We start from the raw sequence: 16,202 nt of genomic DNA, 5'->3' as shown, positions 1-16,202 counted from the left end.
GACGAGTGGACCGACGAGCGACTGCGGACGAGTGGACCGACGAGCGACTGCGGACGAGTGGACCGACGAGCGACTGCGGACGAGTGGGCCGACGAGCGACTGCGGACGAGTGGACCGACGAGCGACTGCGGACGAGTGGACCGACGAGCGACTGCGGACGAGTGGACCGACGAGCGACCGCGGACGGGTGTCTGTGCGGGCGTCGGCAGGCAACTGCGGGCGTCTGCGGGTGTCTGCGCGGGCGTCTGCGGGTGTCTGTGCGGGCGTCGGGTTCATATACAAGGTCAAATCACAGAGATATTTAACATTTTCACGAGCTTTTGCCAGCGCCACGCCCCTTTTATACTCGTTTACTCGACACACGGAGCATGACTTCAGCCCTAATCTCCATGACGACGAGCAGAAACGCCTCCAAACTCAAACTATTGCCCTAAGTCCCCGCTCTTGGTCCACTGTCCGTTCACCGCCTGCGTCTCGTGTGTGTGTTCCACGCTTAGGTCACACACATCGGCATCGCTATGGAGACACTTTACAGTTCAGGATCACGCGTTTTCAAGTGAAGGTTTTGGCTCCCGCGTGGGGGGGTGTTTCGGGTGGGGTTTGGGGCGGGGTCTGTGAGTCAGTTTTAGTCCGTCTTTCGCTCCCCTCGCGGCCCTCGCTCCTCCTCTTGCTGGTGCCCGGGGAAGGCGTGGTGGTACAGGTGCCTGTGGTTGGCCGCTACGTTGTACAGCTTATGGAGAGCCTGCTCAGGGCGGAAAAGAGAATGAAAAAATGTTCAAAACGTAAAGAGTGAATGGAACGCGTCTTCAGTTGTGATCTTACCTCGTGTGTGTTTCCCTGCAGAGAAGAAAAGAGGAGACAGAAACGGTTAAAAACGGACAAATATTAGAAATGTTACAGTTTTTCCCTTTTCTGAATCGTTCCAACTATTATTTTCTAACATTGGAAGTTGTTGCAAGTTCTTCTGCAAGGAATGACAGATTAACTATATGCATTTAGTGACCCCTAGTGGCAGAGCTGGGTAACACTTTTAACTTTTTCCTAGTAAGCTTTATGTCGACGAGGTTAAATTAGTTAAATATTTGTGTTTTGAGCACTGGTCCTTCAGATATGACTCAAGTGATTCAAATAAACCAGGACTAAATCAGAGCTGAACCAGAGCTAAACCAGGGCATAACCAGTACTAAATTAAAGCTAAACCAGAGCTAAACCAAGGCATAACCAGTACTAAACCAGGATTAAATTAGAGCTTCATTTTCATTTTGTGTCTATCCTGTTACATCAAATCCAAATTAAAACTCAGTTACTCTTACTTGAGCGGTCGTTTCAACAAATATTTTTTACTATTACTTGAATATATCACAACTTAGCACTTTTACTTGAGTAGTATTATTCTGAAGTAACATTACTCTTACGTTGAGTAAAGTTTGGCCGCTGTGATTAACTAATTGTGAGTTAATACAGAGTTTGAAGCCTCTTTTTTTAGTGTGACCTGTGCTAAACGCGGCTGAACGCGAATGAACGGGGGTAAACGCGGCTAAACCGTAAAAACATTTGCGCTAAAATAAAAATTAAAACATTGCAGAAGCTGAAAACTACATTTACGATCATAGAAAATACGCATAGGATTCTCGCTCTTTAAAAAAAAAAAAACATTTTATGAAGTGTAAACCCTTTAGTTAATTTTCATCCAAGCTGTGGGAGCAGCTTAACTGAACGCTCGCTTCAGTCTGCACTCTAGGGATAAACAAATGTCACATGGACGCAGGGCTGAGTGTCTTTCCGCTCTCTGCACGATTAGTATTTATAGTATTTGTAGTGTTTAGAGTGTTTAGCGTGTTTAGCGTGTTTAGCGTGAGGGCGTCGGCTGTACCTGGTCCCACAGCGCTCCTGCCACCTGGTCGATCACCGCCCCGAGCTCGCGGTACTCCCCCGAGTACCTGATGTACGCCCAAGTGCAGAGCGTGATCAGCGCCAAACCCAGGATCATGTTGCAGAGGCTGGCGATGATGTCCACGCCCACGAAGCCGGTGATGCCCGCCGCCACGTACATGACGAAGATGACCACGAAGAGCGTGGCCGGGGTGCGCGCGGCATGGAAAATGTTCTTGGAGTCATTGTGCTTGATGTACTGGACGAACACGTCGTCAATCTCGGTCTCGAGCTGCAGCAGGTAGCGGCGGCTGAACTCCTCGCCGCCCATCTTCTTGACGGACTTGAACAGCTGCAGGGACTCCTCGCGGATGGCGCCGTGCCGGGCCTGGAGCTCGGCGGGCGCGAGGAACGGGCGGTCGCCTCCGCAGACCTGACGCGGCACACACAGAGAGGGTGGACCAGGTGAGCGTTTGTTTATCACACCAGCTCTGGTTTAAAGGGAGAACTAAGTAAATACCGTATTTTCTGGAATATAAGTCGCACCTTTTTTCATAGTTTTGGCCGCGGTGCGACTTATATGTGATATTATTCGTTAATTTCACCCTGGCAACCGCAGGAGGGCGCTCTAGGCTATAAGCGACGCAGAAGAAGAATCTGCACTTCCTCTTCCTCTGGAGTTTGTGGTGTTGTTTAGAAGTGACACAGAGGAAGAAGAATTCAATGGATTTAGTGATTTGGGGTAAAACTGATGCTTTGGTAAACTTGTTAGCATGTTCTTTATGCTATAGTTATCTGAATAACTGTTCATATGTTACGTTAACATACCAGACACTTAACACGGTATATATGTACAATTTTAGCAATAGAGTGTCGAATAAATAACGTCAATAACAATATAAACTCTAAAATGTGATTATACTGTCTTATTATGACAGCTGCAGGGGGCGCTCTAATGCCAGAGTTGTATTATTAATCTGATGTTTCGACAGGAATATAACGCATACGCCTCACTGTTGTCATGGAGTGTGCGCATTGTTCTTTCTGTCTGTTTTCATCACAACAACGTTCTTTTTAGCTGCTCACCATCTGTATTAAATATGATCTATACATATATAATGAGCCCAGCATTTTTTTTTTACTGAAGAAAAACAGATCAAAACGCATGTATGAATAATGATACAGTAACTATGACAACAACAGCAACGACAGAAGAAAAAAAACAGACGGGGCAGAACCAGAGAAGAATAAAAAGTGCATTATTTGAGATATTCTTATGTTTTAAGAATAAAGCATCCAGATGAAAATAAAGAGCAAGGTTAAAGCTAAATTTGAGTCCGTCCCACATTTAGTCCAGTTTATGTCACATTTGTCCTTTTCCAAGTTCAGTCCATATGTGATTTTTTCCATTTTCAGTACATCCATTCTCATTGTCTACGGCAGCGTTTCTGAGACCCAAATATAAAGTTCTAAAGTCAGATGGGATGGTTGTGTTAAAAATAGTCTGCAGTGCAACAGGACAGTCCCATAACACATGATAATGCTGTGTTTCCTGGCAACCACACTTTCTCCAGCATCAGCCCCGCCTTGTGAGCAATGAAGCTGTTTACTGTAATCTTACCTCTTCCATCTTCTTATTGTACAGATCTTTGGCTGCCGCGACGGCCGCTAAATTATTGGCCTCCGCCGTGGCCTGCAGCGAGACAAATGAGAAAAATGCAGAATTAGCTTGAATTGTCGCTCGCGGACGTAACGCGCTCGACCGCCATTTCTGTCACCGACCTGCAGCATGGACTTGGGGTGTGGCAGCTCCTCCCCCTGGTAGATCTTGATGTACGCCTGGAAAAACAGCACACAGAAGAGCGCAGGGGCGGGGTGGTTAGCATATGGCAGAGACACGCGGGCGCTAGCTAGCTGACGTTCCCGCGCACCTTGAAGTACTCGAGGAGCCCCCTGCAGGTGATCTTGCTGCCGTTGATCTCCTTCACGTCGATGCTCTCCGGGCTCAGGAGCGACGGCACCAGCGCCTTCAGGTTGCCGATGAACTCGCCGTCGATTTCTGTGTCGGGGACAAGGCGTCGTTAGGGACAAGGCGTCGTCAGGGACAAGGCGTCGTCAGGGAAACCGCGCGCGCGATCAGGATCACGGAGGCTTCGTTTGGTTCGGTTCACAGTATTACTTCGGCTGCGATTGTGTTTTGTAATGTACGTGTTCTAAAACGAGAGATACTGTATATTTGCCGAAAGGTCAAGTTATTTGTATAGATATATAAGTTAAATAGTTATAGATAACTAGATGAACTTGATTAAATGTAACTGTTCGACCGCATTTACCTCAAATACATAAAAGACAGATATTATACTAACAGTAGCACAAGTATAAGAAGTAGGGCTGGTTCGTAAGTAGCGGTTCTTTTTTATTTTTTATAAAAAGCTCAAAAAAGAAGAAGGGGTGCCCAAAGTTGGGCCTGTGAGCCAAATTAGGCCCTCCAGGGTTCTATTTTGGCCCATGAGGTGGTGCTGAGATTTGTTAGAACTGTCTTTTGATTCAATTTTGTACTTAAAGTGCCTATGACAGGTTTTTACAATTTTCTAATTTTGACTTTATTTGGTGTATTTGTACCTGTTGAACATATAAATGATAGTTTTACACCAATCGAGTTTATATTTGTGGAGGAAACGTTGAAAAATTTGTAGAAAATGACAGGAAGTGACATCACACCAGGGACACTCATTCCAGTCAAAGTTTATATAGAATTTACACAAAGAAACAACTTTTTGGCCCCTCTAAACACAAACATTAAGCAAAATGTGACGTTAGATGAGTTTTTGCCCAGTGTTTGCTGGGTTATTTCATAGTGTGATGTCATCAATTACAAGGAAGTAAAATTATAAACCTAAAAAACAGTGCTATTCTGAGTTGAATTTTTTATTTTATTTTTGAGCAAAATTCAAAATATTTAACAGACTTTGGACCAGGTACTTGACTTTTAAATGTTGTTTCTGGGACTGTCCTGTGCTACTTATGCTCTTTATTATTCTGTCTATCTCTCTCTGGTGTTTTATGTTTTGAGTTTTGAAAATCTCTTTTAACTTTTTACTCACAAAAACATTAGGAGTTTGGTTTAATTGTGGCCCGCTTCCGAGGAAAGTTTGTGCACCTGATCCAGAGCTCCTCGATCACGATAACACAGATTTTTATGAACGTTTTATTTTGTCATAGCTTAGATTATTAATCGTTTGTGAGTTTTGGGCACTTTCAATAGCGATGAACATTTTTCTGACCCCACAAATGACCGACAAATTCAAACAAAACATCACACACACACAAACGGAGTAAAGTTGTATAGGACCTTGGATGCGCCCGTCGAAGTTTGGGTTGGTGGCCACTTTGAGCCCCGGGTGCGGCATCAGGAAACACGAGATGTTTGTGAAGCACGAGTGGATGTGTTTACGCACGTTCTGCAGCTCCTCGTGCTGGTTCTCCGAGATCTGAGGACGCAAAACACCAGCCAATCACAGTCAGGACGGAGGAGGGACGGGGGAAGGACAGAGGAGAGACAGAGAGGAGAGACAGAGGAGAGGCAGAGGAGAGACTGAGGAGGGACAGAGGAGAGACTGAGGAGGGACAGAGGAGAGACTGAGGAGGGACAGAGAGGAGAGACAGAGGAGAGGCAGAGGAGAGACTGAGGAGGGACAGAGGAGAGACTGAGGAGGGACAGAGGAGAGACTGAGGAGAGACAGAGAGAGACTGAGGAGGGACAGAGGAGAGACTGAGGAGAGACAGAGGAGAGGCAGAGGAGAGACAGAGGAGAGACAGAGAGAGACAGAGGAGGGACAGAGGAGAGACTGAGGAGGGACAGAGGAGAGACTGAGGAGGGACAGAGGAGAGACTGAGGAGGGACAGAGGAGAGACAGAGGAGGGACAGAGGAGAGACTGAGGAGGGACAGAGGAGAGACTGAGGAGGGACAGAGGAGAGACAGAGGAGAGACTGAGGAGAAACAGAGGAGAGACAGAGGAGGGACAGAGGAGAGACAGAGGAGGGACAGAGAGGGACAGAGGAGAGACAGAGGAGAGACTGAGAAGAGACAGAGGAGTGACAGAGGAGAGACAGAGGAGAGACTGAGGAGAAACAGAGGAGAGACAGAGGAGGGACAGAGAGAGACAGAGGAGAGACTGAGAAGAGACAGAGGAGTGACAGAGGAGAGAAGGAGGAGAGACAGAAGAGGGACAGAGGAGAGACTGAGGAGAGACAGAAACAGAGGAGAGACTGAGGAGGGACAGAGGAGAGACTGAGAAGAGACAGAGGAGTGACAGAGGAGTGACAGAGGAGAGACTGAGGAGAGACAGAAACAGAGGAGAGACTGAAGAGGGACAGAGGAGTGACAGAGGAGAGAAGGAGGAGAGACTGAGGCGGGACAGAAGAGAGACAGAGGAGAGACGGAGCACATATTGCGCATGGAGAAGCCAAAGCTGTGCTACAATGATTTTTTTTTTAATTAAAAATAAAATTAATAAAATTAAAGGCGGTATGGACGATTTTTCGGTGATTTGAGAACGCAGGTGGAAGTGCGCATGCGCACTCCCCCGTGCGGACTGATACAACACACACGTGCGTTTGTTTATTAGCACAACGGAGCGGAGCGCATCGCTCGTCTCCCGTAGATTTCTGTCCACTTCTGCGTCAGCTCGAATTGTCTTTCTCCGTCTTCATTTTGCCCCGTACACTGAGGGAACTATATTATGATAGATCCATGCGCTTAGGCACGCGGAAACGTGTGGACGAGCCTGACGCGGCTGCAGGTGAGCGGTAGGTGCGTTTTATGATTGATACGTGGCAGGACAAATGATTTATCCACGCCACGAGGAAATATGATACAAAAAATTTGCTGAAAAAAATCGTCCATACCACCTTTAATAAAATTAATAAAATTTATGAAAATAATAAAATTAAATAAAATCACCTTAAGTCTCTTCTCCAGGAACTTCATGCCTCCTTCTTGTCCGTAAGAAAACTCGTACGGAAAACTCCAGTCTCGCACCAAGAAGATCATGGACTGAAGAAAAACAAAGAGAAACGGTTGAAGAAGTTTGTTTTAAAAGTGAAACCGACACAGAAAGAGACTTGTATTTATGGTTTAAATATTCTACATTTTTACCTGAAACGGTTTGAGAAACGTCTCCTCCATCGCCAGTCGACCATATTCAGTGAAAAGCTACAAAACAGTAACATTTATTGATTCATAACTTATTCACCCTCAATATTTCACATATGTGATTTATGGTTCTTCCCCGTGACAAAAGCCGTGTGTTTTGTAAATTTTACCTGTAAATGTTGAAGATCGTCCTCCTGAACGTTCTGTGAAATGTTGTAAACCTGAAACACAAAACCAAACCTAGTTCAGAACAGGGACGTTAAGATTATTCCGTTTATTGGTAATAGTAATATCCTAAAAATAGCCTAGAAATAACCTAAAAATAACCAAAAAATAACCAAAAAGTTGCCTAAAAATAACTAAAAAAATAACCTAAAAATAGCCTAAAATAACAAAAAAATAACCGAGAAATAGCATAAAAAGAACCTAAAATAGCCTAAAAATAACAACAACAAAAATAACAAAAAATAACCTTAAATAGCCTAAAAATAACCTTGAAATAACCTAAAAATAGCCTAAAAAAAAACTAAAAATAGCCTTTAAAAAAAACTAAAAATAATCATCTTGACAATTTTAGAAGCAAATTAAGCATTTTTGTTCAATCTATCGTCAAAAAAATACACCTAAATGTAAAGAACTTTTTTCTATCTGGTTGTTTTTGTCACATTTAACTTAATTTTGTCTTTTTGAAAGTTTCATTTCATAAAGTCGGTCACAAACTTGAGGAACAGTGACACGTCAGACCAACGGGAATGAAAGAAAACCACAGATTTGTCTCAATAACAATCGTGAATAATTGTTAAATTGTGACGTTTCTTCTCACAATAATCACAACGCGTAAACATAAAAGTGACATCTCTAGTTCAGAACGGTCCTTTTGTAAATAAAGCTGGTCTGAACCTGCATGGAGCTGATCATGGTGCTGAGGGCGAACACGGTGGCCGAGTCTCTGAGCGTGGACTGGCTGTCAAACGTGCCCTGAGTGTCCATGAGTAACAACGCCACCTGGAAACAAAAGAACAACGTTAACTGGAGACGTAAAGGTGGCGACGCCCAGATACGCCCGAGCGGCTTTACGTGAACGTGACTCGATCTTTGGGACAAACCTTGGTGCCGTCCGGTTTGTCCACCAGGAACACCTCGCTCCAGATCTGGATCCCGGTGGTTTCCCGCTCGGAGCCGCCTCTCCACGTGAACCCGGTCAAAGGCTCCTCCGAGTCTCCCAGCCAGTCCTCGTGGGCCTGGGGGCAGCAGGGCGGGTCAGAGGCGGGTCGGACGCCGGTCAGACGCCGGTCGGACGCCGGTCGGATGCGGGTCGGACACGATATTTTTAAGCTTTTTTTTGTTATTTTTAGGTTATTTTCCGGATATTTATAGGTTTTTTTTAGGTTATTTTTAGGATATTTATAGGGGTTTTTTTTAGGTTATTTTTAGGATATTTTTAGGTTATTTTTAGGATATTTTTTGTTATTTTTTGGATATTTGTAGTTTTTTTAAGGTTGTTTTTTGGTTATTTTTAGGATATTTTTAGGTTGTTTTTTTTTTTTGGTCAGATGCGGACCCGGACGAGCCGTCGAACACGCGATTAAAGGCGCCGCCGCGGGTTTGACTAATTATGACGTAGTTTCGTGGGATATAACCGGTGGTGAAGATGTATCATAGTTTTATGTCCTTTTAGACGCAGTTTATGAAGAAATTTAGAAAAGTTAAAGTTAAAAATGACAGGAAGTAGCGCTGAGAATCCCTCTGTGATGTCATCAAAAGGCGACGTGCCATTGAAAACGCAGACAATTTACACTTAAGGGAAACGGGAAAGAATAAAGTCTAAAGAATAAAGTCTTTGCAGTTGGCTGCTGGCCGCCATTAAAAGCAACAACAACATCAACAACAACAACAATTTACACTTAAAGTCCATATGACACATTAGACGACATTTTTCAGTAAAACAAAGGGAATATGATTATAATATTTAAGATTTTACCAAACATTTTGCCTGTTTTTTTTCTCCAATTTTTGTAAAGTTTATACTTCCTGGTTTGACATGACCAGCAAATATGACATGGGCAGAGGTAATTCTACAACTGTTACTTAGCAACCAGACTGTAAACAAGAGTCAAAATCAATTACATCATACACAATAGTTATGATTTGACACATAATAACACCTGACAACACTTCCTTATTTTCAACTTTTATTTCAGTTTTTTTTGTTGTTGATTTTTTTAGGGTTTTGAAGAAAAAAAAAGGCTTTTTATCGATCTCTCTCTCTCTTTCTCTCTCTCTCTCTTTTTTTTTTTTTTTTTTTACCGGTATAGCGTAAAACACATACTTTGAAGACTACTTTAAAACAACTTTCATTTGTCAGATTTTCTTCATAAACTGCAACTTGACTAATGCATAATTGATATGGATTTTGGCTCTTGTTTACAGTCTGGTTGCTAGGTAACAAGTTGTGGAATCGCCTCTACCTGTGTCATATTTGCTGCTCAAATCCAACCAGGAAGTACAATTATAAACTTAACAAAGATGATCAAACTTGGGACAAACAGGCAAAACGTTTAGTGAAATCTGGACTAGACCATATTTTCCGGACTATAAGTCGCGTACCGGAGTATAAGTCGCACCAGCCAAAAGATGCATAATAGAGAAGAAAAAAACATATATAAGTCGCACTGGAGTATGAAATGCAGTTGCAAGTGTGAAAATAACAAATAGTCACTCCGGAGTATAAGTATAGAAGTAGAAGTCGCACCCCGGCCAAAACTATGAAAAATGCGACTTATAGTCCGTAAAATACGGTAATTGTGTTCAGTACGTTTGCGTGACATGTGCAGTTTAACCTGTCACACGCTCGTTAAGATGCCGCGTTACGATCTATGCGTTTCACACTGACGTTGCCTCGGTAACGCCGCAGCAGAGCCGTCCCGTACTCACGTGGCGGTACATGTAGCGCAGCATGAAGTCCATGAGGAAGGACTTGCCCTTCCGGAAGGCTCCGGCCACGGACACGGCCACCACCTCCCGGTCCCGCACCTCTTTGTTCAGGAGGATCCGGGACAGGGCGCTCTCGTCCAGCTCGAACGTGTGGTCGTCCTTGACCAGCAGCACCTGGACGGGCCGCGCCTTGGACTCCGCCTCGTCCTCTTCCGAGCTCCAGTCGTACGTGTGCTTCTCGTTCAGGGCCCCTGGGGGACGGAGCGCGAGGAAACGGGTGAAGATGCGAGAAAACAGAAACGTGCCAACGATTCACTCTTTGTTTAGCGTCTTTTTTGTCTTTTTAATGCAATAAAAAGGTCTTTTTGTCACTTTTTGAGCAAATTCCCTCAACAATATGTGTTAAAGTGTGTATCAAAAAGACAAAAAAGTTGTGAAATATTTTAGTTTTTTGCAAATGGACTCTTTAGTATTTATTAGTTAACCAGGTGGGCTGTCAATCAATAAATCATAATCATAGGCAAAGCAAATGTAAATAAAACATAACAATTTATCACAATATTTTTCCTCCTAATGATCGGTCTTGATTTGTGATTTGATTGTAATTATTCCTTTAGAAAACAAACTAAAAATGGCTTCCTGCACTGATTTATTTAGTTTTTTTTTTTATTTATTATTCATTATTATTAATTTATTTTTATTTTTCATGAGTTTCACCCAGCAAACATAAACAAATAAATAAAATAAAATACCGTAATAAAAGTAATAATGAAATAATAAAAAATAATAATAAAAACGAAAAATTCCAACAATTAAAACGTAAGAAGTTTTTATTAAGTGTCTCTAGTTATAAAAGCCATATTCTGATGATTGTTCGTTAATTATGTAAACGACATCAAACTGTGAGTAATGTTTTTTTGATGAAGCGACAAAGTAATTGATTTGAAATTAAAGCAGAATATTCATTACCTTTTATTCTTTTGCCGTTTACAAGACACAGCAGATAAAACTATAAGTGTGTCTTTTATTCTTTGGATTGTATTTATTTATTTTAATCATCTGCGTACTGTTTCCATATATTTATTGGATTTTATTTATCTAATTTATTGCTCTTATTTGATTAATTTCTTCTGCTGAGAGTTAAATGTTTGTTTTGTATTATTATGTGCAGCACTTTGGAAACTATACTTGTTTATAAATTCTGCTCTACAAATAATCGGGTGCATCGTCCGTCATTACAACTATCAAAATTAGCTCAAAAAGTGACATTTCTGCACTTTTCCGGCTCGTTTCAATGGTTCTTTCGTGTTTTGAGAGACACTTGAACCCCGGCCGAGACATTTGCAGACATTAGGAGGATATCGATCGGAGCAGGAAACCTTTCCCCTTTCAAATTAATGAAATGCGGCAGTAAATCTGATCACAGGAAGTTAACTCACTGCTGTACGACTCGGGCGGAAATGGAAACTCTGGTTACAACAACGGATAGTTTTTAATCCAAGTCAAAGTCGTTGTTTTAGCATTTATCTTTAGAAAACTGTTCAACAACCGCCTCATGCTTAAGAATGGGCTGAAACAAAATGGACTATCATATATCATATCATCATAATATCATAATATCATGTCATGGACCTTGTGTGCCTTAAGCTTTGTGTGTTTTCCTTTTTTATTTGAATGTCTTACTTTTCCTAAATTTGCATTTCAAATTTTATCCAAGCTGTCTTTTGTCCAGCCCCATCTTATTGAATTTAATTTATTGAATGTATTTATTTTTATTTATTTATTTATATTTGTATTTATTTATATTTGTATTTATTTATTTTTATTTATTTTTATTTATTTTATGTATTTTTAGTTATTTTTATTTATTTATTTATTTATTTTCTGGAATAAAAATAACTAACAATAAAATGAAATGAAAAATGGGCTGAAACATGAGCAATATTGACAAATACACACGCCTTGCTTATTATTTATTTATATATTTTTTGCATTGTCTCCATAACAACATTCAAACGATATTATAGTCCATTAAATTAACCACAAAAGTGCAGAAATATGTGGGACAATTTTATTTACTTTTATTACGATATACTACATTTGGACAGATAATATCCATTTTATGATCTTGTCTCACTTCAAATTATGTTTTTTTAAAGACTTTACTGCTGTATCCAAAAATATATATTATTCAAATCTTTCATTGACCTTTAGAAACAAAAACACAAAAGGGGCGAGGCAAAGAATGAGATAAAACAGGAAAAGTAAAACAACAGAAATAAATAAATACGGTTACGAAAACTGAAATTAAACAAATATGTTGCGTGAAGAATAAAAATAGGGCAATTTATGAGTAACAATATGAAATAGGCGAGTTATGCATTTAATTCAGTCTGAAAATAACGGGAGACAAAGGTCAAAACATAATCGTAAGAACCTAAAAACAACAATCCTGACAATTTCAGAAGCAAAATTCAGCATTTTTTGTTCAATATAAATGCCCAAAAATAGACCTAAATGTAAAGACTGGTTGTTTTTGTCACATTTAACTTTATATTGTCTTTCAAAACGTTAGATTTCATAAAATCCAGGCACAATATAATAATAATCGAATAATCGTTAAATTAAAAGAGATAATATTGTTGTTATTTCGTGTACATACGCAAAATTAGAATATTAAATTCAAAACAAATTTCCGAGATAATATTATTGTTGTTCTTTTGTATATATGCAAAATTAGAATATTCTTTTTTTTTTTTTAATCTTTTGAGACAATATTATTGTTGTCGCAAAATTAGACTATTAAATACATAAACGTGGCGTGCAATCTCGCATACAAGCGCGGAAAGTGATAATAATTCTCTTTTGTGGTTAATATTATGATCAATTCACATTTTGTGCGATACTCGAGCCTCATTTACAGACATTTACAGACATTTAAGCCTAATTCACAGTTAATATCATGATCAGCCTGTTATTGTTAAGCTCCACACACACATTCTTGCCCACACCCTCAGATCTGCAGAGAAAAGGCCTGTGACATGTCTTAACCTCACACACACAACACCAACATCCTTTCACGAGTTCATCTGAGGTTTCTCCTTCAGCCTTTTAAACAGCCTCACCCAAGACCACTGCCCCAAAAGCACCCATGATAAAACACCCACCAATGGCACAAACTACAGCTTTCCCTCATCCTAACTCACACATAACATCACATTTTCACCATCTAATGGGTCTAACATCGGCTTCAACGCGTGTGTCATGACTCTAATGCTCATTATGGCCTGACAAACAGCTTTTAATTAAGCGTAAAGGAGGATGACAGGCTGTTTACTGATGCAATATTATATAATAGCTTGCCATATGCTCTATTTGGCAGCAGATATGTAGCATAAATTGACATTATTGTTGCTATTCATGGTAAGATCTGGCTCTCAAACGTATTACTGTGATATATTAATTCATAATTTCGAAAAATAGCTGTTTACATATCTGTCTGAACGTGTTTGAGGCCTGTGTTTGTGGATTCCCGCGGCACAAAGCTTCATTCCCGCAAGAGAAACGCGCATTTCGGGTGAATAAGACGCACCCTCCGCGGTTAAAACGTGACAACGGCAGCCGCGCGCGTTCATTACAACAATAAAACCGTTAAATGTCCTAATTGGCCGCGGCCGCTAACCCGATTCCCCCCGCGCGTGAGATGTGCGTGAAACGAGCCCGGTTCGTGATGAAATGGCAGTACGCACACTCGCCCCAGCTGTCCCGGTCCTTGCACTGCTTCACCATGACGACGCCGTCCTGGGGTGGTGTTTCTGCGGGTTCCGTCCTGGGCTCAGTCCGCAGCAGACATGGGTGTGTGTGTGAGCCTGGTCTGAAGGGGGGAGAAGAAGAAGAAGATGATGATGCTGATGCTGAGGGAGGAACGATGGAGCCTTTTCTTTCACGGAGAGACGCGCGCGCAGTGTTTGTGTTCGTCGATAGAGGGCGCCAGAGTGCAGGCGGACGGTTTGTTTTGATCGGTCCAGACGCTCTTTGTGCGCGTTACACTCAGGTTATTATTATTTATTTATTTATTTATATACATGTTTACGGTTCTGTTCTTTGGGAATACTTGGTTTAGTCTAATATTTATGAAAAAATAAAATAAAAAAGAAGAAGAAAAAAAGGCTTTTAGCAATACGGTGTAATTAAAAAAGCCTATTAGCATCATGATTAATTAATTTGTTTTGATCTGTGGGATGCTCTTTGTGCGCGTTACCCTCAGGTTATTATTTTATTTATATATTTTTTACACATTATTTTTTTATGATTCTGTTCTTTGTGAATACTTGATTTAGTGTAATATTTATTAAAAAATAAATAAAAGAAGAAAAAAAAGGCTTTTGGTAATACAGTGCTGTTAAAAAAGCATTTTAGTGTCATAATTAATGCCCAAAAATATGTCTTCAAACCATACTAATAAGCAGTAACAAAGACGCTTATTAATAAATATCTAATTAGCAGCTGAATTTGCTTATACAGGACCAAAAATAAATACAAATGAAATACTAATTAACATATAATAACCCAGTTTACATGTATGCAAATGAGCAGATGGTTAGCTGTTAATGACTGTAATCTTAAACAAAGCCATAAACACGTATAATTAGGCCCGAGCGCCACAAGCTGGCGAGAGGCCTATTAATCTCGTAAGGCCGTGCGAAGCACGGCTGCGAAAGTGCGCACGTAGTGCGCACGAAATCGAGCGCGAAGCGCTCGCCCACTTCCAAACACTCACTAACGCACTCCTCCACTCATGCACGCCCCGTGCATACTAATTAGTAGTAGGAAAATGGAACATTACCGTTGTAAACGGGCGAAGCCCGTGCAAAAGTGCGCACTAAACGAGCACTTTACATTGAGATGATGACCGCGAAGCGGTCGTCATCCCCATATAAAGCACTCATTTGCGCTAAGTAGCTCACGAATACGTTCCCCATCTCTTGCATGTTCCGTGCATATAAGCATGTAATGCAAAAATTTAACATTATTACTGTATAGAGGGCCAAAAACACAAAGTGGGCGGAGCCCACTCAAAATTAACGAAAGTACCCGTCAGTGACCAGGGACCCACACCATGAGGTAGGAAAGCGCGAGCGCTTTCCGAAAATGTATAGTTTATGATATTTGAAAAATGGGAAACATTGTTTTCGCATCGGAATATTATTCTTTCTTCTTTCTTCTTCTCGGGACCAACCCCCCTATTTTTCACCCAGTGAACATTGACGAAAAGTCACAAAATTGTTCACACCTCTAAAAATCGTGCCTCTCTACATTCTGGCTATTTCCCTTTTCTAAAATAAAAAAAATTGGCGCGTCAGCGCCCCCAAATGTACCAAAAATGCATTGAGAGATGGGAAATGACCCAAAAAAAATCTGATCGTAGAATCATGAAATTTGGCGCCGAGGTAGATGGTGACAAGAGAAGTAAAAAATATTATTACGGCATCGCCGTCCGCCCAACCAAATGTCGGCCATATTGCTTCAAAAATGGCTAAACATGACTTCGGAGTTTTTCCAAACGTCGTACTTTTACAAACTCCTCCCAGGGCGTTGGCCCTAAAAAGCTGAAATTTGGTGAAAATGCTACTGAGGAGTGGGACATCAAAAGTTATCCAAATTACATTGATACCTCTCACAGTCTCTGTGCGGCGAAGCCGCAAACTGTAGCTAGAATTTCAGAAATCTCCCATATTTAAAATTTCTGCCGTTTGCGCAGATAAAGTCCGAATTGCGTCAAATTAGAATCAGTTGTTAAACTCTTTGCCCTAAACCTACTTGAAGTGAAATAAATTAATTTGGAGCCACAGCGCCCCCTACAGATTTTATATGGAGGTTGAATGTTTAGTTTTGCGAAATTATCTGAAATTTGACACACAACTCAATTTTGGCCCCATCAAAAAAGTCAGTGAGACCCATGTCATAATTGTTACGGCTTTGCCGTAGCGATGACCAAAACCTCCCATGTTATTCCAATGGGGAAATCGCCAGAACATGTTTACAGCAGTAGGCGTAATAAAAGGACAATTGGGGCGCGTTAGCGCCCCCTCCTCTTGCGGCGTGGCGGCGGCGTAGCGAGGGCCGATCATTGCCGCTTGCGGCTATATTTAACTGTTATTGTTCTGACCTTTTGGAAACTGCATCTCCCGCGATACTAACTTCCTCCACTAGTTGGCGTCATCGACACGTTTTGTGACG

The 16,202-nt window shown here is 41.3% G+C and overlaps 1 protein-coding gene across 1 annotated transcript; it reads right to left on the bottom strand.

Moving 5' to 3' along the window:
* Positions 1-615: 615 nt before the first annotated feature.
* On the bottom strand, positions 616-13,815 carry atl1 (atlastin GTPase 1). The gene is made up of 14 exons (XM_072458326.1): positions 13,712-13,815; positions 9,963-10,213; positions 8,135-8,269; positions 7,929-8,033; positions 7,199-7,249; positions 7,032-7,088; positions 6,837-6,929; positions 5,225-5,363; positions 3,804-3,931; positions 3,655-3,711; positions 3,494-3,565; positions 1,874-2,305; positions 823-837; positions 616-742 (listed from the first exon to the last, which is right to left on the bottom strand). Exons 1-14 carry the CDS (start codon positions 13,749-13,751, stop codon positions 626-628), a joined length of 1,692 nt encoding a protein of 563 aa, XP_072314427.1. The 5' UTR covers positions 13,752-13,815; the 3' UTR covers positions 616-625.
* Between the last annotated feature and the right edge of the window lie 2,387 nt (positions 13,816-16,202).

The sequence above is a fragment of the Eucyclogobius newberryi genome, unplaced genomic scaffold (genome assembly GCF_026437365.1).
Source record: "Eucyclogobius newberryi isolate DKJ021-1_F unplaced genomic scaffold, fEucNew1.0.hap1 SCAF_21, whole genome shotgun sequence".
Taxonomy (NCBI): Eukaryota; Metazoa; Chordata; class Actinopteri; order Gobiiformes; family Gobiidae; genus Eucyclogobius; species Eucyclogobius newberryi.
The sequence above is the reverse complement of the archived record's forward strand: the minus strand, read 5'-3'. Positions and strand labels throughout refer to the sequence as shown.